The 21,858-nt window shown below is 35.4% G+C and overlaps 1 protein-coding gene across 5 annotated transcripts in view; it reads left to right on the forward strand.

Annotated features, from left to right (window-relative positions):
- Window positions 1-21,858, forward strand: part of Pign (phosphatidylinositol glycan anchor biosynthesis class N) — an 84,075-nt gene that overhangs the window by 42,578 nt on the left and 19,639 nt on the right. For 3 of the 5 annotated variants that reach the window (XR_016538812.1, XM_090353009.1, XM_090353008.1), the window contains exons 19-26: window positions 1,816-1,924; window positions 5,104-5,212; window positions 8,072-8,174; window positions 16,600-16,702; window positions 18,967-19,053; window positions 19,311-19,366; window positions 20,008-20,083; window positions 21,149-21,222. Coding sequence is in view for 3 of the 5 variants with exons in the window: in XM_090353009.1 (XP_090209135.1) it covers window positions 1,816-1,924; window positions 5,104-5,212; window positions 8,072-8,174; window positions 16,600-16,702; window positions 18,967-19,053; window positions 19,311-19,366; window positions 20,008-20,083; window positions 21,149-21,222 (717 nt within the window). In the remaining 2 variants the exon portion in view is untranslated. Of the gene's footprint in view, window positions 1-1,815; window positions 1,925-5,103; window positions 5,213-8,071; window positions 8,175-16,599; window positions 16,703-16,938; window positions 17,058-18,966; window positions 19,056-19,310; window positions 19,367-20,007; window positions 20,084-21,148; window positions 21,223-21,858 lie in introns of those variants that run through there. The other 2 variants (XM_090353010.1, XR_016538813.1) reach the window with 2 other exon arrangements.

A 21,858-nucleotide genomic window follows, 5' to 3' on the forward strand; every position in this document is an offset into this window, starting at 1 on the left:
TGTGTGTGTGTGTGTGTGTGTGTGTGTATGTGTGCCTTGTGGGGCTTTAACTAGGCCTGGGCACTGTCCCTGAGCTCTTCAGCTCCAGGCTACTGCCCTATCCTTGAGCCAAGCCCCACTTCCCGTTTTCTAGAGGTTAATTGGAGATATGAGTCTCAGGTCCTTTTGTGCCAAGGCTGGCTTTGAACCTTAATCCTCAGATCTCAGCTTCCCAAAAATCTCCATGGGAGATTATCTGTGGGGGAGTTATCTTGATAACATTTCCATGTTTAATCACTGAGATTCTGGGAAAATTCATCTGTATAACTTTACCTAAATTTGTCCTCAACATGACCTACACAAATGTGCAAAAATAATTATCTTTACTTTTAGCCACACTTTGGTGGATTAGTGTTAAGTAAACTACTAGCTATGTGTGTGTTTGTATATGTGTATGTATGTCTGTATACATGGCAAGCTAAGTGGTTATTGTTTCATTTAACATTTTCTTTCTTATTTTTATTAATTCATAATCTTTGTGACTTTTTGTAGTTTTTTGGTACTGGGACTTGAAGGGAGGGCCTTGTGCTTTTGCTTGATTTTTTTTTTTCCCCTCAAAGCTGGCAATCTGCCATTTGAGGCATACCTCCTCTTTTAGGTTTTTGCTGTTTAGTTGGTGATTAACCACAAATATTATGAATTTGTATATATGTTGAATCCAAACAAATTTTGGTCTCCTGAGTAGTTAGGAGTATTATATGAGTCTTTGTTCCATTTGAAAATCTTAATATTTTATAGACAAAAACATATATGTTTATTTTTATTGATGGATTGATTGATTGGTCAGTCATGGGGCTTGAACTCAAGGCCTGGGCCCTGCCCTGGGGCACTTTTTGCTCAAGGCTAGCACCCTCCCACTTGAGCCACAGCAGCACTTCTGGTTTTTTCTGAGGAATTGAACCTAGAGCTTTGTGCATGCTAGGCAAACACTCTACCTCTAGGCTCCCCTCCTGGCCCTGCTTGTTTATTTCTAATATGGTGTGTATCCATACAGCCCAGGATTGCTTGCCTTCAGTTGAAGATCCTCCTGCAAAGCTTCTCAAGTGCTAGAATTATAGGCATGCACCACCATGCTTGGCTGTTTTGCTCTTATTTCTGTGAACCAACACCTTTCCTCTCAGGTCTCTTACATTTACATTCTAGATTTGATCTTGAGCATACTTTCAGTTGTATTATTCATAGTTTTAGGAGGTAGAAAATATTGCACAGTAGTAGTTGCCTTTAATTATAAGAATCACTGTATACGTGGGATTCTTGAAAAGCACCATCTGCTATTTCATTACTGCACAAAATAAATGTACAGTAATGAACTCACCTGCATAGCACCTTTGTGACCACTATCCTGCCTTTCCTGTAATCAGGGCAGCTCAGGAAAAGCAAAGTTAGGTCTACTAGAATTTATATGTATAAGTGTAATTTTTTGTTAGTATAATGATAAAATGTATGTTATAATGCAGGTACTATGTTTGTTGAACTATCTTTATATTGTAGCATCTAAATTTTCCCATATTAGACTAAGAATTATGGTAGTATATGTAAAATTTTAAATAGAGAAGTAATGATACTGTTTTTTTTAAGAGCCATTACAAATAAACCCTTTCCTGAAGTGTCTTTATCCTAAGATTCTTACCTGCTGTGTTTCTGTGTCCATTTTGCTATTCATCTTGGTTAAAGCAAATGATTAATAGATTTAAATTAGATGGAAATATCTCATGTTTTCATATTCACAGTATTTATTAAGTAGATTTTTAAATTGTGAAATATATTTTGATACAGAATGAGTTCCGGCTTGCTGGTTCTTCTACTGTCGCTGTTTGTTGTAATATCTCTCATAAAAAGAAAAACTAGTTTGGTAGAAGAAAAGCTATTGGTGTATCTGTTACAGGTCAGTTACAGATTTTCAATACTACATTATATTAGTGATCTTGCAAAATGTATCTTACAGTTTATTTATTTAGTTAGTTATTTTGTGGGGGGTGTTTACTTGGGTTTGAACTCAGGGCCTCATACCTACAGATAGACTACCATTTGAGCCATACCCCCCAGCCTTTAGTTATGTCCTTAAGGTGCCATCCATGTTATTCAGTATCTCCTAGCTGAGGAAAAAAAAAATCTGTTTAAACTAGTACACATACTGTGTTCTTGGGCTGGGAATGTGACTAGCTGGGAATGCCTAGCATGCATGAAGCACTGGGTTGGATTCCTCAGTACCATACAAACAGAAAAGGCCAGAAATGGCGCTGTCGTTCAAGTGGCAGAGCACTGACTTTGAGTGAAAGAAGCCCATAAACAGTGCCCAGGCCTTGAGTTCAAGCCCCAGGATTGACCAAAAAAAGAAAGGAAGGGAGGGAGGAAGGGAAAAAGACTTTCTCTAAAAGGAATGAAATAACTAAAAGGTCAAGAAGGAGCTGGAATATACCCTAGGGATATGTAAGAGACCTTTGCTCATCCAGGAGAGTTGAAAAGGGCTTCCTCTGGACTCTGGGAGTCCATATTGTCCTCACTTAAAAGGCAAGCTTGTTTGAAGTGCAAGTGCTGGGGTATGTTTATGTGAAGAATAGCCAGTTAAGATTTCAAATGATCAGAAAGTAAACTTGGCTAGTGCCTTAGGCCCAGTAAAAAGTTCTCCGAACATAAAGTTTCACAATTAGTTTTCATTTATTCTGCATATTGAATAGTTTTCAATAGTTCGACTTGTTTGTTTTTAATCTGTGAACAGAGAATATTTAATGGGGTTGTGATGAGTACAGATTATATAGTGTAGTACTTTGCACAATATCATGTTTTTTTATAGATAAGATTGGAAAACACTTTTTCTTCTTAAATGAATAAATAACCACATCTAAAATATTGACAAAGAAAACGAAAACCTTGATTCTTCTCAAATAATTTCCCCAGAACAAAGCTGTAATAATATACAATGTTTCCAAAACAGTTTGAAATAATAAAAATATTTAAAAGATGATATCATCTTTTAAATTCTTTCTTAGAGAACAGAGAACTTATAAAAAGAAAAAGAATACATTGTCAAAGATCCTGCCTAGCAATTGAAATACACTTCATTTTAAAGGGGATACTGGCTGGCTTTACATTAAAGATGGTGAAGCTTTGACAGAATTCACTGCCAATAATGAGAATTTTGAGAGAAGTGGATTTTCTGACTTTCACTTTGGGGGAACAAAGAATATCATGCTGAAGTTCTTGCATGCTTTGTTAGAAATACCCTTGAGTATTACATAACTCCATTATAAAGCTTTTTCTTCATTGGCTATAGTAATTTGCATTAATTTCTGTATTGCTTGCCATAGTCTATTGAGTCTAAGATATACATTTTGTTTCATTTTAATATTAGAATATGTCATAATTGAATGGATTTTAGGATTGTATCATAACTTTATTGACAGCATTTTTACTTCATAATTCCCTGAAATGTGGGAGACTAGTGTGTCTAATTTGGTAATGAGACTATTGATCTAAACTCAGTTTAGTTTGTGTATAGTCATACTGTAGTTCATTTTTTTTAAAAAATAGTAGCATATAGTTCAGAGCTCAACAAACATTTTTCTAAAGCTCCAGGTACATTCTCTCGCTCTCTCCCTCTCCCTCTCCCTCTCCCTCTCCCTCTCCCTCTCCCTCTCCCTCTCCCTCTCCCTCTCCCTCTCCCTCTCCCTCTCCCTCTCCCTCTCCCTCCTCTCTCTCTCTCTCTCTCTCTCTCTCTCTCTCTCTCTCTCTCTCTCTCTCTCTCTCTCTCTCGTTTTTTTTTTTTTTTTTTTTCGGTCGGTCATGAGGCTTAACTCAGAGTCTGGATCCTGTCTCTGAGTTCTTTGGATCAAGGTAGTTCTCAGCTACTTTAAGCCACAGCTTCACATGCCTACAAATACAAATAAATCCAGTGGATAGCAAAAGACAAAAAAAATTATACTTGGACATGATTAAACATGACTCTAAACATTCACACAGTTAGAAAAAAAATGAGAATATTCTTAGGAGAGGACCACAGGGGCTCAATAGCTATGTGCATATGATCATATAAAATAATGTTTATCAAAATGAGCCCCAAGAAATGGGGGGAAAGATTTTTTATTGTGCTGTTTGTGGTTTTTTTCCCTCCTCTTCTGTTTATTCCCGTTACTTTAAAAAAAAATTTTTTTGATACCCTTTGTCTTGTATATAAGTTTATCTGATTTGAGGAGGGGAAAGGGAAGCATGAAAATGGTGGGACAGAGGGTAAACTAGTTTAACAGTGATTCTCACTAGACACTGTTGGAAATAAGCTATACAACTTAGAAGGAGGGGTCCAGGAGGGGAAAAACTGAGACAATAAGGATAAGGAAGGTGACACTGTTCAGAAAGAAATATACTCACTGCTTGACTTATGTAACTGAAACCCCTCTGTATATCACCTATACAATAAAATTTAAATTTAAAAAAGCCCAAGGTAGGAAATATTTTAGTTGATTGGTCATATGGAATCTGTTACAGATTTACTTACTCTGTCATTTTAGTGCTAAAGGCAGAACACCTAAATGAGTATAAATAACTGTTTCAGTTAAAACCATATTCATAAAAACATACCACAGCCTACAAGTTATAGTTTGACAAAATCTACACAGATTTATAAATATTCTCTGAAGCGCTTTGTACTTCTAATGCAAGATAAAATATTTAGGCCACAAAAATATTTCAAATTAATAAATTATTGTTGGGTAGGTCAGAGGTGGAAGGTACTAAACCATTTACAATAAAGTATATAAATTTTGCCCTTATCAGTTTCCATAATTTAAGAAACTTTAAACATTTATAACAAATATTTCTAAATGGAAATAGTGTAATGATATATGCGAAAAAGCCTTTGAAAGTGTAAAATACTTCAATTCTTATAAAGGACGTCCTTTACTTAGTATAGGAATTGGTAACTCTTAGCCTAGGACACACAAATGTAATTGGTCCAATTTTAGTACCATTTCATCCAAATACTAGTTGTTCTCAGCACTTTCCTATGCTAAGCTAAAATAGTCTTTTACTACCTTCTCTCTCACTGCCCTGTTTTGGTTTTGTTTTCAGATGTTGAGCATAGCGCTTTCCATGTATGTTGTCTACAGTACCCATGCTAGTCTATTTAAGAAGCAAGGACTACCTCTTCCAAATCAGATTGTGAGTTGGGCAATACTAGGTAAGCAATCCCTTGAACTAAATGGGATAACTTTACAATAAGCCACTTATCGTAAAATAATCCAATTGTATGTGAATTCTTGTTATTGAAAGAAACAATTTTGTTACAGAAAAACTCCTATCTCCTCTATTTATGGTCTCATAACATATTTGTATACTATTAACAACCTGCAAAAATCCAGAGTTCTGAAAAAGAAGAGCATTTAATGAAGAAAATCTTAAGTTTTAATTCAATTCACAAATTCTCAGAAACTTTTTATTTTATGTTTCTTTTGCTGAAAATAACATGGACTAGTTAACATTACACATTGTATAAAGCCAGTTAAATGCTTCAAAGCATATTTTTATATTTATTGCCCTTATGAATGTTGCAGTATGTAAAACAAACTTGTAACTTAAGGACCTACACATTTCCCTTTCTACCTGAAAGGCATGAACCAGCATTTGAATCTATGCTTTGCACTTAACAGAGGATATTTTTTGATGCCTGTGAGAGATTTATGATGTAAGCTAACCCTTTTCAAATAATTTTTGTTGTTCACTGTTAATAAAGGTGATCTTTGAATAGAACTTCATTTTGAAAAGGTTAAGTGATAAGAATTTCCCTCTCCCCTGCCCTTGGATTGGTTTTAAAGTCCAGAGACTTAAAACAGGGGAGCCTGGAGTGTGACCTAGTAGTAGTGCTTACCTAGAATGCACGAAGCCTTAGGTTCGATTCCTAAGTACCACATACGCAGAAAAGCCAGAACTGGTGCTGTGGCTCAAGTGGTAGAGTGCTAGCCTTGAGAAAGCTCAAGGACAGTGCCAGGGCCCTGAGTTCAAGCCGCAGACTAGCAAAAAGAAAAAAATTGTCTTAGTTAATAAATTACTATTTTTATTCTTCATGAACAATATCAATAACTGTTCCCTCATACTAAAATATTGTGTTCTATGTTCTAGCACTCTTCTCTATGCTTAATAACGGCAGACCTAGTCTCTACTGTTCTAGAACTTACATTCTGCTTGGGCAGAGCGTGGGTATTCTATGAAGTGTTGTATGTGATAATGTCTCATGACATGTCTTTAATTTTTTTTTTATTTTAGCTAACCTAGTAATGGCCTTTGTGGCATTTTTTTCTTCCTTTGTTGTTATTATTTATTTATTTATTTTGCCAATCCTGGGCTTGAACTCAGGGTCTGAGCATTGTCCTTGGTCTTTCTCAAGGCTAGAGCTCTAGCACTTGAGCCTCAGCACCACTTCCAGCTTTTTCCTATGTATGTGATATCGAGGAGTCAAACCCAGGGCTTCATGCATGCTAGGCAAGCATTCTACCACTAGGTCAAACACCCTGCCCTATTTTTTATTTTTTGAGACAGGGTCTTAACAATATCTCCCCAGTGCTGGGATTACAGGCATACACCATCACCCCTGGCCTCCCTGTCACTTATGACAAGGACATTTTTGAAATAAAAAATACCAGCCCAGGAACCAGTGGCTCACGCTTATAATCCTAGCTACTCAGGAGGCTGAGTTGAGGATCATGGCTAAAAGCCAACACACAAGTCTGCGAGACTCTTATCTCCAGTGAACCACCAGAAAACCAGAAGTGGCACTGTGGCTCAAGTGGTAGAATGCTAGCCTTGAGCTGAAAAGCTTGGGGACAGAGCCCAAGCCCAGACTTCAAGCCTTATAACCGACAAAGAAGAAGAAGAAGAAGAAGAAGAAGAAGAAGAAGAAGAAGTAGTAGTAGTAGTAGTAGTGGTGGTGGTGGAAGAGGAGGAAGAAGAAAAAAGAACTTACCATTTGGACTGGAAATGTGGCTTAGTTTGACTCCTCAATACCACATATATAAAAAAGCCAGAAGTAGTGCCGTGGCTCAAGTGGTAAAGTGCTAGCCTTCAGCAAAAGAAGCTCAGAAACAGTGCCTGGCCCCTGAGTTCAAGCCCCAGGACTTGCCAAAAAGAGAACTTATCATCGAATGAATTTATTTTTAGATTTAACTTACAAGATATTGGTTAGTAATAAACTAATAGTTACAGTAGCTAAGCACTGTGTGTCAGGCACTATACTAAAGGAGCATTTTATAGGTGAAATTGTTTTAAAACTCACAGTAACTTTTTAATGTTATGCCAGATGGATAATGGATAATCATCTGCTTCAGTGAGTTAACAAACTTATCCCACGATTAAAACAGTGAGTTATTCAGCACGATTTCATCCCAAGTCTCTGTCCTCTGGAGCCCTTGGGTAATTAAGAAGCTGTATACATTGCCTTTCCAAAATGAAGACAGACGGAGCTTAAGTTTCATGTCCTTTGCCCCTTTCATTTGCCTTGCTTCCACCATGATGGTCACTTTTCTTATCCTGTCACTCATCAAGGATGACTCTTACCATAACTCCATGCATGGGAAAGTCATTCTGTTCTCATCCCAGTTTTTTTCAGTGACACATTACAAGTATGCACATATGCTTTCTAGTGGGAGACCTTGAAGGAGACAAGAGACCTGCTTGGGAATAAATTTTCTTTCAACTAAGGAATAAATGCCTAATTAAGAAGCAAGTTGCTGAATCTTAAGTAATATATTTTATTTCATTAGAAAATAATAAATTATTCATTTGGAACAACATGAGTACAGTGATTTTGTCTGAATAATAATTGAGAAAATCAGAGTTATTTTAAGTAAAATACTGTTAAAATAATCAAAACAATAAAATACAATGTTAAATTAAAATGAAATTTCTTGCAGAAATCATAAGTCACATATACATGTTAAAAGTCATACAAATGATATATACCATAGTGACAACCATATTTTGGGCTTCTGAACTGACTTGATCATGTCTCTTCAGGTAACTGATTATGTGCTTTGCTTTATTCCAGTCTCCTCCTTGGTTGTACCTCTTCTGAGCTCCACAGCTCTCCTTCAGCGACTGTGTAGCATATTTCTTTCCCTGATGGCCACATATTTACTACTAAGCACAGGGTAAACTTTCTTTAAAAAACTTAATTTTATAGTTGCAAATTTTAAATGCTATAATTGATATTTTGCTACTAGTGTTTAAGCTCTGGAAATGAGAAGTGGTTTATGAATGTAAAGGATAAATTATAAATATAGAAGGATAAATATTTTCTACTCTATATGAATCCTGTATGACTTGTTTCATAATCTTCTGGGTTTTGTTCTCTTACCAGTTTCAGACTGTTTGCCTATTTGGTCTTTCTGTTTAGTGAGGTTTCTAAATTTTCATTTATTTTTTCATTTAACTATTTTAATATGATTTAAGGCACATTGAGAATATTTATTCCTTTGATTTAAGGCATTTTGATAATATTTTCCCAGAAGTTAATGAAATCATTTTACTTAGGATTAAAATTTTCTTACCACATGACAAAAAGGGGGAATGGGGCGGCAGGGGCATGGCTTGGTGGTAGAGTGCCTACCTAGTAAGTGCAGAACCCTGAGTTCAAACCCCAGTACCACAAAACAACTAAACAAAGCAGTTTGATTTTTGACATGGATTCTAAAGCATTCGTTAGAATATGGTGCTGATAGTTATATCATGCTCCTTATTTACTTGGAAAGGAAGAATTATTTGGCTCTAAATTTTATTCATTTCATCCTTAAATCCTTATGAAGATGACAGATGTTGGTTTTATAACAAAAACAATGAGTTGAACAGACAAATGAACACTACTAGTAATTCAAACTTTGGCCCCAACTCAGGATCTTGATCCAAATTAGTAGTGATTCACCATCATGCTATCACCACTGTACTTTACATGACCTTGTAAGGCCATCTGGGGCCCAAGACTTGGATTCATTCCTGGGGAAATTTATTTGTCCTGATTCAAGATATTCTCACAATCTTTTCATAGTCATCATTCTCAGTGGTGCAAACTCAAGAGGTTCTTCTAAAAGGAAACTCCAAAAAAGGAAATCTTCCTCTAGGGGTTCTGAACCTCCTCACACCACAGTTCCCATACTTGCTGTCATCTGTTCTTTATGTCTAATCAGCCAGGACTGTGATGATATAATAGGAGCACATGGACGTTTTTATCAGTTGCCTAATAGAAGATTTTAAGATGACTTACTTTGAGATTTAGAACCTTGAACTTAAAACAGTTTGTGAGCATCTAGTTCTTACTCACCAGTGAAAAATACCTAAACTCTTCCATTTTCCTCTTTATTGATGAGACTAAAATATACGTGTTTGTTTATATTAGCACCCATCAATGTCAAAATGGATTAAGGTACATACAAGTTTTTTTTGTCTATATATGAGAGCAGAAGATAAAATCACTTCTATTCCAATCCACCATTTGGGGTGATGTGAATTTTACTAAGATATCACACCCTGGAAATGGCTTAAAGAAGTATTTGCCATGAACCAGTGGCTCAAGACTTTAGTCATAGCTACTTTAGTGGCTGAGGACTGAGGATTAAGGTTCAAAATTAGCACAGGCTAACCCAGAAGTAGTATCATGGCTCAAGTGGTAGAGTGTCAGCCTTGCTTGAGCAAAAAGGACGAGGGAGTACTTCTAGGACCTGAATTCAAGTCCCAGTACTGGCAAGAAAATAAGAGAGAAAGAAATGAAAATAGTTAAGGCAGAGAAATACATGTTAACTTCTATTCAATAATAAAAAAGTGCCCCCCCTTTTTTGGATTCCTAAATTTTAAAACAATAAATTCAAAGGAGTGTAGAAGATTCAAAAATAAACACAAACACCAAAATATTGTTTTGTAATATAACATGACCTAATCCAGTAACTTATCTTGGGAGTTAGTATTATAGTGTTTTAAACTATCCATTTAATAATCATAAGAAGACAGATTATCATAAGCACATTTAGCTTATTTTTAAGAAAATCTAAAGAATAAAAGTTTAGGTCTGAAATTAGAATATTAAGTGCGATCTTGTTAGTGAATGTCTTAAAAGAATGTTTGTGAAGTAATGCACCTTCTATCTGGTGAATATTATGTAACCCTTATATTAATTACAATAAAAATATATGGAAAAAAGATATTCAACATTATAGCCTATATTTCATCTGATATCTTGAAATGCCACTGTATAATCAGTTACATTAGTATATTTTTGGTGTTGAAACAATTTATAAACTATAGTTTACCTGTTACAGTTCAATAAAACTATTTTGACCAACCTAAAGATTTCTCTATGTAATTTAGTGAATAGACAGACATGTAAGATACTTAAAATGAATGTAGCTACAAATGTAGTAATTAGTAATCCTAATTTCTACTTGGTTCAATGAATAAAAAAGATTCATTTTTAATCAGCCCTCAGCTATTTGTGTGCAGATGGAAGCCATTGTAGTACATGAAAATAATTTGTCTTCATAAGTTGTTAAACATTTCCATCTACAATTATGTTTACATCTATTTACTTAGCTGAATGCCTGTTAAGCCCTAAGGAAGTCACACACAGACCAAACCAGTAGATCCTTATTTAGTAGGATTTTATTACATACTCTTCAAGTTTATGATGACATTTTTATTGATATTTTAGGTCATTTAGGTTTGCAAGTTTTATACAACGTATAGATTAGATTCTTTTTTTATTTTTTGCCGCTTCTGGGGCTTGAACTCAGAGTCTGGGCACTGTCCTTGGACACTTTTTACTCAAGGCTAATACTCTGCCACTTGAGCCACACCACCACTATCTGCTTTTTCTGAGTATGTAGTACTGAGGAATCTAACCCAGGGCTTCATGCATGCTAGGTGAGCACTCTACCACTAGGCTCTGCTCCTGGACACAACATATAATTCTTAAGAGATAAGTCCATGGGAATGTTGCTTTCATCTGATTTATTCATTTATGTTTAGCAAAAGGAAATGACAAGAGCATATGGCTTTTTAAAGGAGATAAATTTGTAGCACTAACTGTAGAACTATTAAGTTTTTTATGTTATGTTATGAATGAACAATTTCATACAAAACTGAAACTATTTTTTAAATCATGGTTCCCTTTTACCTGAGTATGCACCTTCTTCATTTTGTAATGTTTAATTAATTTTTATTGTTGTTACTGGTTGTGAGGCTTGAACTCTGGGTCTGGGCACTATCCCTGAGCTCTTAATCTCAGGGCTAGCATTCTACCACTTGAGCCACAGCGCCACTTTTGGTGGAGATAAGAATCTCATGGCTTTCATGTCCAAGCTGGCTTTGAACTATGATCTTCAGATCTCAGCCTCTTGAGTAGCTAGGATTATAGGCATGAGTCACCAGCGCCTGACTTTAATTTTATTTTTAATTAATAGTTTAATTTTATTTTTAATTAATTTTTATTTAACATTTTTACATTTTTATTTTCTTGAAACTACATAGACATAGAGAGAAAAGTATGGCTGTAATGCTGGCATGTAAAAGAATTATAAACTGCTGTGAAATGATGATAATATTTTACAGTGTCAATTACAAAATGGAGTAATTAAGTTTTGTGGATTGTGACTTTATGATCTGAAAAATAACTTGAAAATTGGGACCATTAAATTATTGTAGAAGTTGAATTGAACTTTAAAGAATAGCCAAATTTTGTTTCTAATGCTTTAGTCATTGTCGAAACAGTGTCAACAATTTTGGAAAGAAAGGATAAGAAAGAAAATTAGGTATTAACTCCATCCTCATTGCTGGTTCCAGTATGTTGTCTTCCAGTTAACTCTGTATTTGTTGGTTTTTTCTTTTTTTTAAACTTGATCATCATAGTACATATACTAATTTGTATCTTTTTCACTACCTAACATGATTTGGAAGCATTTTCTCATGTAGGTCATTGGCTTCTAGCCACTATTTTATTTTATTTTTTATTTTTATCATCGGGTGTTGTACAGTAAGGTTACAGTTATATAAGTCAGGTAAAGAGTACATTTTTTGAGGAACAGTGTCACCCCTTCCTTTGCTATCACTCAGTTTTTCCTTCCTGTTCTCCCCGTATAACTTATATTACAGTTCATTTTCAACCTAGTGTCTAGTGAGTACCACTGCTGCATTTGTTTACCCTTTGTCCCTTCTTACCCTCACAATGACAGATAAATGAACAAACAAGACAGAAAGACAACAATGAAACCTCGTTTTCATTTTTTTCTTTGATAAATATTTTATGATCAGAGGCACATAGACATTGCACCGTTGTGTTCCTCTCCTAAGAGTATCTTCCTTTGGTCTCACTGTCCTACAGTCCTGTATAATTTATCCAGCCCCAGTGTATTTTAGATCCAGCTTCTGTATATGAGGGAAAACATGTCTAGCCACTATTCTAGTAGACATTTAATGTTTTGTCATTTCAATTTACTTAGCCGTTCTTCTGTTTACTAATTTTTTTTCTAATTTTTTATCACATATAGTACTAAGCTACATTTCTATAAATATTTTCTAGTTTAGATATTTATTTTGTTTGGGTCTCAGTATAGCATAAGTAGATTATTTGATTTTTTTTTTCAATATTGAACTCAGGGCCTTTTGCTTGTTAGGCAAGTACTCCACTACTTGAGTTATGCCCCAGTCCATGTTTGCTTGGACTTGATCTTGGCTCAGTGATCTCAGTCTCCAGAGTACCTAGCATTAAAAGTATGAACTACTACACTCAGCTAAACTTTTTTGAAACTTTTGTCTTTAGAACAGTACCATTTTATATCACCAACAAACTGTTAGGGTTACTGTTTCATCATTTCCTTAGCACTATTAATTTGGTATTTTCATTTTCAAATAAAAATATCAAATTCTGTTATAGTAGGTCATGAATGGTTACTGTTTTGTGAGTTTTCTTATTTTACTTATTTTCTTATATGTGTAATATCTGTTCATAGCCTAGATATTCTATACTATTCTGTGTGAGCTTTCTCAGTCCCAGACCTTTGTGCCCAGTTTTCATTGTTTTTGTTTTATAATTGTGATAGAGTCTAAAGCACTAGTTTTTGGCTGTTGTTGTTTTGGGTTTTTTTTCTGTTAATAAGTAGTACTCTATGGTCTCAGTAGTCAAAAGTTAAAAAGGAAATAAGTTTTCTTTTGTTCTGGTATCTCCAGTTAGATTAGTAGCTCACTTGAAAATCCCTTTTATTTTTTTGAGGGTTAATTTTTTTTTTTTTTTTTTGCCAGTCCTGGGCTTGAGCTCAGGGCCTGAGCACTGTCCTTGGACTTCCTCAAGGTTAGAGCTCTACCACTTGAGCCTCAGCACCATTTCTGGCTTTTTTCTATGTATGTGGTACTGAGGAATTGAACCCGGGTCTTCGTGCATACTTAGGCAAGCACTCTACCACTAGGCCAAACTCCCGGCCATGAAAATAGACTTTTTTTTTTTGTCAGTCCTGGGCTTGAGCTCAGTGCCTGAGCACTGTCCTTGGACTTTCTCAAGGCTAGAACTCTACCACTTGAGCCTCAGCACCACTTCCGGCTTTTTCTATATATGTGGTACCAAGGAATCGAACCCAGGTCTTCGTGCATGCAAGGCAAGCACTTTAACTACTAGGCCAAATTCCCGGCCCAAGGGTTAATTTTATACCCTGCTACCCTTCCAAAGTTTTGAATCAGCTCAAGGTGCTTGGGAGTAGAGTCTAGGATTCTTTAAATACAGGATCATGTCATCTGCAAAGAGGGAAAGTTTTACTTCCTCTTTCCCTATTTGGATCCCCTTTATGCTTGCTTCTTGCCTTATTGCACTGGCTAGGAATTCTAATACTATGTTAAAGAGGAGTGGAGAGAGTGGGCATCCTTGTCTCATTCCTGATTTTAGAGGAAATGGCTTTAGCTTTTTGCCGTTAAGTATAATACTAGCTGTGGGTTTGTCATACACAGCCTTTATTATATTGAGGAATGTTCCATGGATTCCTAGTTTCTCCAGAGCTTTTAGCATAAAGGGGTGTTGGATCTTGTCAAATGCCTTTTCTGCATCTATTGAGACAAATGTGATTTTTATCCCTGCTCCTGTTGATGTGTTAAATTATATTAATTGATTTGCCTATGTTGAACCAGCTTTGCCTCCCTGTGATGAAACCTGTTTGATCATAGTGAAAGACAGAAAAAATCATATTAAGTGAAGTAAGCCAGACTCAAAGGAACTTAGGCTCAATGGTTTCCCTCATTTGTCATAATCTCCTAGCAGAGATTTGCAATAGAGCAAAACCTTGATACAAAAGGCCATATAGTATGAAGCTAATTGAAAGGACCTCTAGGATATTGAAACAAAAGCCATATAATGAATGATTGCTGTCCTTAATGTACTATGTTATCTCTCATCTCTTTTGCTGTCCCTTGGTTATCTCATATTGTTACAGTATCTCACTTTGTTATCTGATATATTGGATATATTTGTATTTGGTTATTTGAAATTGGATAGGGAAGGGGGAAAACCAAGATGGGGGGATGGGGGGAAGGGTAATGGGGACCAAGACATGAGAAAGGGTATCAATGTATGTGAATTAATGCACCTTCTATCTGGCAAATATCATGTAACCCTTTTATTAATTACAATAAAAATATTTTTTAAAAAAAGCCATATAGTATGATGCTAAATGAAAGGATCTCTAGGATATAGAAATATAAGCCATACAATGAATGATTGATGTTCTTAAGGTACTATGTTATCTCTCATCTCTTTTGCTGTCCCTTGGTTATCTCATATTGTTACAGTATCTCACTTTGTTACCTGATATATCAGATATATTTGTATTTGGTTATTTGAAATTGGATAGAGAAGGGGGGAAAACAAGATGAGGGATGAGGATGGGGGGGATGGAAATGGGGACCAAGACATGTGAAAGGGTATCAATGTGTGGGAATTAATGCACCATCTATCGAAAGGGTATCAATGTGTGGGAATTAATGCACCATCTATCTGGCAAATATCATGTAACCCTTCTATTAATTACAGTAATAAATATATGAAAAAAAAGAAAATCCTTTTTATGTATGTGGTAGTGAGGAATCGAACCCAGGTCTCCATGTATGCAAGACAAGCACTCTACCACTAGGCCACATTCCTGGCCCTTTGAAAAATCCTTTCTGTAAGCTGGACCTGCAGGGATAGACAAAGAGACTCTGAGTTCAAAGAGTTTAGAAACGAGTAGGAGACATATACAGGTAAACTTTTTTTTGTTTGGAGATTGTTTTTTTGGTGTGGGTACTTGAACCCAGGGCTAACATGCTACCCTTGAGTTCTTTTTGGGCAAAGCTAACACTCTACCACTTAAGCCACAGCTCTACTTTTGGCTTTTCTTGGTTAACTGTAGATAGTCTGTCAGACTTTTCCTGCCTGGAATGATTTTGAACCACAATCTTTTTTATGAGTTCTTAATACATAGTTTTAAAAGGCCTTCCTGTGAGTACATATTTCTGTAAGAGAGCATGAGAATTCTTTTTCATTGTACTCTTATCAATGCTATATATGTCTAATATTAACAAATATGGTAAATTCTATATCTCATAATTGCTTTGATTTCCATATCATTTATTAATAAGGCCAAACATATTTTCATGTTTTATTTATTTATATTTGTTTAGTTGGTTTTTAAAAAATATTTAAACTTTATGTTGCAAAGGTGATGTACTCAGAAGTTACAGTGACATACATCAGGTAATGAGTACATTTCCTTTTGAACAGTATCGTCCCCTCCCTTGTGCTCTCACAATGTTTCTCCTCCTGACTTCCATCTACCCAAGTTGTTTAGTTCATTACCAACATAGTGTCCAGTGGTTTTCACTGCTGAATTGGTTCACCTTGGTCCCACTGTTTCCATGTTTTCCCTTCTCCTCCCCAAATCAGATAAACTTATATGCAAGACTTTATTGTGTTACTGTGGTTTGGGCATAGTGTTTCACATGAGCCATGTCCCAGCCCTTTCAGTTTTTGTTTATTTTTCTGGTAGGGCCTCTTGATTTTCCCAAACCCAGCCTTAGGCTGCAACTCTCTGCCTTCTTTCACCAACCAAGTAGCTGGCATTACAGGCATGCTCCACCACACCCTTTTTATTTTGGAATTTTGTGTTCCTGTCATTGTATCTATAGTTCTTAAGAATTTTGAAGTCTTCATTTGTTATTATATATTTATTAAGAATTTTGGTTCAGAAATGATCTTTTTACCTTTAACATTTTCTGTCTTTGAGAAATATCTGCTATTGCCTTTATGAATTATTTTAAATATCTACTATTTTAAACTTAGAATTATCTCAAGATATAATAAATTTAAAATAAGGTAGGATTAGAGCTGAAACCTAAATTTTATTTTCTACTTTACTTCTGGAAAGCCTAGAAGATTTAACTTTTGTGATTTTATGAAGACTTTAAAGTGTTATCAAAATTATTTTAAGAAAGATTTCTTAGTTTAAATTTGCATTTTTATTTGTTTACATTTTCTTTTCCTTTCTACCCTCCCTCCCCCAACTTCATACCTCTTAGATATGAAGCTCTGTTTCCACTGGTGTTGTCCTGTTTGATGTTTTTCTGGATACACATGGAACAAGAAACCCTACAACAATCTGGTGTGTCCTGTAAACAGAAGGTAGCTTGTCCAAGCCATATGATGTTTATATGAACTTACTCTGTGCTACAAAAAAGTTACAGTGTTAGCAGTGTTTCTTCCAAAACTTCAGATTTTAGCACTGAAATCACATTATTTAATTACTAATAACATGTGTCACTAGTAATTAAGTTAAACAGTGAGGAAAAGTTTATTTATCAGAGCAAAATGCAACTTTGCTGTTTTATAAGCCATGTACATGTTTGACTTTTCTTTAGATTACTTGAGGGAACCACTGGAGTCATAATAGCAATTACTTGAGCAAACTACTAATAAAATAACATCAATGTACATGAATGAGTAGAGAAGAAAATAATGCTTCACATTGTCTGTTTGTGTAAGTCAGAAGAGTTTTGTGTTTTGTTTTGGTGTTATTTTTGTTGGTCATGGGGCGTGAACTCCGGGCCTGAGCATTGTCCCTGAGCTCTTTAGCTCAAGGCTACTTACTACCCTACCCCTTGAGCCACAGACCCACTTCCCATTTTCCTGTGTTGATTAGAGATAAGAATCTCAAGGACTTTAGTGCCTGGGCTGGCTTTCAACTGCAATCCTCAGATCTCAGCCTCCCGAGTAGCTAGGATTAGAAGCGTGAGCCACCACACCCAGTGTTTTTAGTCATAGGGACATCTAAATCCCATTGATGTGTGTCCAGTCACCCTAATCCAAGATACTTCTATCCTGTTCATGACTTTAGCTTCGGACTCAATCCTAGGCTATTTATACAACCCAGTATCCTTGGGATTGGCTAGAAGCCAACCAGAATTTATGGTGACCTTAATCATGCTGAAGGAAAGCATTAAATCTGTGTCTCTTGTCTTTTTTAGAACTGGTAGGTAATCCTAAAAAAATGGTCATAGAATAACTCCATGTTTACAATGTCAGATGGATGGGTATTGTAAGACATTTGGAAAGTTGATCCATTTAATGGTCTCAACTTGAGTTTTGAGGATTGATAATTCAGAATATATAACTGCAATACAAGAGAAACTTTGTTGAAGTATATTGAATAATTCTGGTTCTTAGCTCCCACTCGAGTATTAAAATAATGAAAAATATAAAAGGCAATTTTTTATCAGTTAATGGTAAATGGCCACAAACTGTCCTTATTATTAAATATTTCAGCAAACTGAGGCTTGTGTACCACTTTTTAATTTATATTTTTAACTGAAAGCAAATCTGTCTTTTTCTAGAAAAGAGTATCAAAACACCATAGAAACTTATGGGAAAATTTCATGGGAGTCTCTTACTGTCTGGCCATGGGATAAATCTTATTTTAAATTTACCAATCAATATCTTTTTAGGATAGGATTAAGCAATATGCAGTCATCATACTATACCTAAGTGATTTTCCAGTTTATCTATGACAAGACTATTTTGCTTTTTTTATTTCATTTCATTTTCATTATTTTTGAGCCATTTTGAGGTTTGAATTCAGGCTTCATGCTTGCTAGGCGTGCACTCTATCATTTGAGCCATGCCTCCCAGCCCTTTTTAAATTAGCTAACTTATTAATTAATTCATTTTAGATAGCATCTCATTATTTTGCCATTGATTGCCCTGAACCACAAATCCTACTACTTCTACCTCCCAAAAAACTGGGATTTCAGGATTGTACACTTGTCCCAATTGCATTTTGACAGTTTTGCTAACTTTTCGCTTAAGCTAACTTTTAATCATGACCTTTCTATCTCCACATCCTAAGTAGCTGTGATTATAGGCATGTGCCATCACTCCCAGCTCTTTTGCTTTTGTGTAGAAAAAAGGCTAATGTATTAATGTATTTGCAAGAAAAAAAGAGAGAAACATTTTCTTTCACCATGCCCTTTAGTATTATGTTGTACCTGAGATTAAGATCAAGATAATGAGAAATCACATCTTTGAACATAGACTTGAAATTTGAGTGTTTAGTGATTGTGAATTTGGCTCAGTGGAAGGCCCTGAGTTTGGTCTCATCTTTGTGTGGTGAGGGGGGGAATAAAAAGGAACATTTACATACAATAAGGAACTGTTCCTTTTTTACTTTAATTATACATAGAGTAACCCTGCAACTGTATTCGATGTGCTATTATTATTATTATTTGACCTGTTAATGGATTTTATTAAGGTAATTAAGCTGTAGACGATTTCTTGTTGGTTTTTAGTTGATACAAGGCAAACTGACCATGATACCCATTGTTGGTTTGTTTTTGCGTGTAGACGTAAGCCAGATGTTTTTGTACATTGATATGGCTTTTCTTGCCTTGCAGCTCAACACTATCCAATTTTCTTTTAACACTGATATAGCTCAATTTCGGCAGCTTCATCTGGATGACATCCGTAGAGCCTTTTTCCTTGTATCCTTTGCTGGGACTGTCTTAAGGTCTGCTATTCTCAATTGCCCCTGCTCCCTTTAGAGGAATGCAAAACTTGTAAGAAATCATATGTAACTGAAGCTCATCTAATCCCACCAGCCCCCTCACTCCCCATTTCTACAATCTCTGCACATCCAGATAATATACAAGTATCAAAGCAAATTATTGCCTGGCATGTCTTTTCTAAATGACAAAGAAATTGTTCTTACTTGTTTTGCCATTTTCTTAACTCTATTTAGGTTTTCTTCTTAGTAACAGCATTTTTTGGAACTGGAAATATAGCTTCTATTAACAGGTAATTTTAAGTGAAAACAGTATATATGTTTATGCAACCAAAAAATATTGTAGGCCTAAGCCATGTGGCATACTTCTGTAATCACATCAGTCAGGAAAGTGAAGCAGGAAGACTGCAAGGCTACATAGTGGGACTCTGACTCAAAAGAAAGTATGGTATAAAGTGAGATTCTCTATAATCTCTTACTTTTAATAGTCAGTGGTATGTTTTGGAGATTGGTATGTATCAGCACATACATATTTTCTTTGTTAATGTTGACTTAAAAATAGTCCTTGGTTGCCGGGCTTGGTGGCTCACACCTGTAATCCTAGCTACTCTAGAGGCTGAGATCTGAGGATTGCATTCAAATCCAGCCCGGGCACTAAAGTCAGTGAGACTCTTATCTCCAGTTAACCACTAGAAATCGGGAAATGGCACTGCGGCTCAAGGGGTAGGGTAGTAGCCTTGAGCTGAAGAGCTCAGGGACAGAGCCCAGGCCCAGAGTTTAAGCCCCATGACCGATGGGGAGGAAAAAATAGTCCTTAGTCTAGTATATGCCTGTTTTTTAAATAAAAATAGATTTCAGGGGATGAGTTTTTACCAATCTATTATTTTAAAGTTACAGTATGAATTCTCACCTCAATTTTCTTTGTGGTATCTAGCTTTGATCTTGCCTCCGTGTATTGTTTTCTGACTGTGTTTAATCCTTTCATGATGGGAGCCCTGATGATGTGGAAGGTTAGTTTTCTAATTTTGTTATTTGTATTAGAGCATTTATTGTTCAGGATTAGAAATTAATTGTACCTTAAGATTATATTACATATGACATTAAAATTACCAACTCATGGTGACAGTTAAATACCAGTGGGAAAAAAAGCGCAATTTCAGGTGTTATACTGACACTGACTACTGGAAGTAGTCCTACTTCCAGATATTGTTCCCTTTTTTTGCCTCACTCTTTGCTTTGTTTCCCTGTGCTACACTAGGAATTAAATTCAGTACCTGATTTATAAGTTGAGGGTCTTTTACTCTTGCTCAACATTTTTGCTCAGGCTAGCCCTCTAGCACTTCAGCCATACCTCTAATATAGCATTTTGCTGATTAACTTGAAGAAATCTTCTAGAATTTTCTCCCTGGCTTTAAACTGTGATTCTCAGGTCTCAACATCCTGAGTAGCTATTATTACAGAATGAGCCACCAACATCTGAATGACTGTTAAGACTCTTATTTGATTCTAAGAGTAAGGATTGAATGTTAGCCCCAGAAAAGCTTATCAGGTAATTAAAGCCTGCCAAGAAGCTGTGATCCAAACCCAAGATATTAAAGATTCTAAACTTTCCTAAACCCGTGGTCCCCAACCACCAAGCTGTCAATAGGTTATAACACTTAGGTTAAGATAGTACCTATGGGAGGTGGGGAGGAGGGTAAAGGGTACCAAGACATGTGAAAGAGTATCAATGTATGTGAATTAATGCACCTTCTATTTGGCAAATATCATGTAACCCTTTTATTAATTACAATAAAAAATATTTTTAAAAAAGATAGTACCTATGTCTAGAATTGATCTGTTCCTTCAACAAATATATCAGTGAGTACTCTAGTTATTAATGCTAGTCTAGATTTTAAATCAGTTTCATCAATGGTCTGTCTTGTGTCATAGTATTGTCTTTCAGTTTCAGTGTTTGATTGTCACTAATATGTACAGAAGTTATTTGAGAAATTGAAGATGTTTCTATAAGCAGAAATAGTTTCAAAAAAGTATTTCAAATGCCTTAGTTACTTATAATATATTATTTTAAACAGATTTTAATTCCTTTCCTTCTTGTGATGTGTGCATTTGAAGCAGTTCAATTAACTACACAGTTATCATCAAAAAGGTAAGATTAATATTTAGGAAGTATTTATTTGCCCTTTTGTGAGTTGGGGTCCTATTCTGTAGCTTTGACTGGCTGTGAACTGGCTATGTAACCTAGGCTGCCCTCCAACTCACTATCCCCCTACCTCAGCCTTCTGTGTGCTAGGATTCCCAGTGTATGCCAGCATGCCCATCTGACCTTTTTCCACTTAGTAAATGAAATGGAACAGGTAGAGAAGGGAGAATGATGTTTGGAATGATACTGCACACAAATTTACATATTGAGTTGAATTCACCCTTTTGTACAACTATTTAAAGATAATTTAAAAATAAAAATAAACACCTCCAAAATAAAAGTAATGTAAAAGTATAACTCTTACAAAAAATGAAGCTTCTTAGTAGTTTTGTTATTCTTAAATCAAGCTGATATATTCAATGCTGGATGAAAAACAAGTATTAACATAAATTTTCATATTATTCTTGATGAGTTTATGGTAGAACTGGATTTAGCATGCTATTAGGGCTATGCCATAATTTTTTTAGAAATAGGTTCTTCTGCTGTTTATGAGGTAAAAAAAAAATCTTGTTTCTAATTTAGAAAAGTGTTAGTTTGCTTTTTCAGAGGATTTTCCTGAGTTTAATATTGAAAACATGCCTT

Source organism: Megascapheus bottae, chromosome 19 (genome assembly GCF_031878675.1).
Source record: "Megascapheus bottae isolate mThoBot1 chromosome 19, mThoBot2.hap1, whole genome shotgun sequence".
Classification (NCBI taxonomy): Eukaryota; Metazoa; Chordata; class Mammalia; order Rodentia; family Geomyidae; genus Megascapheus; species Megascapheus bottae.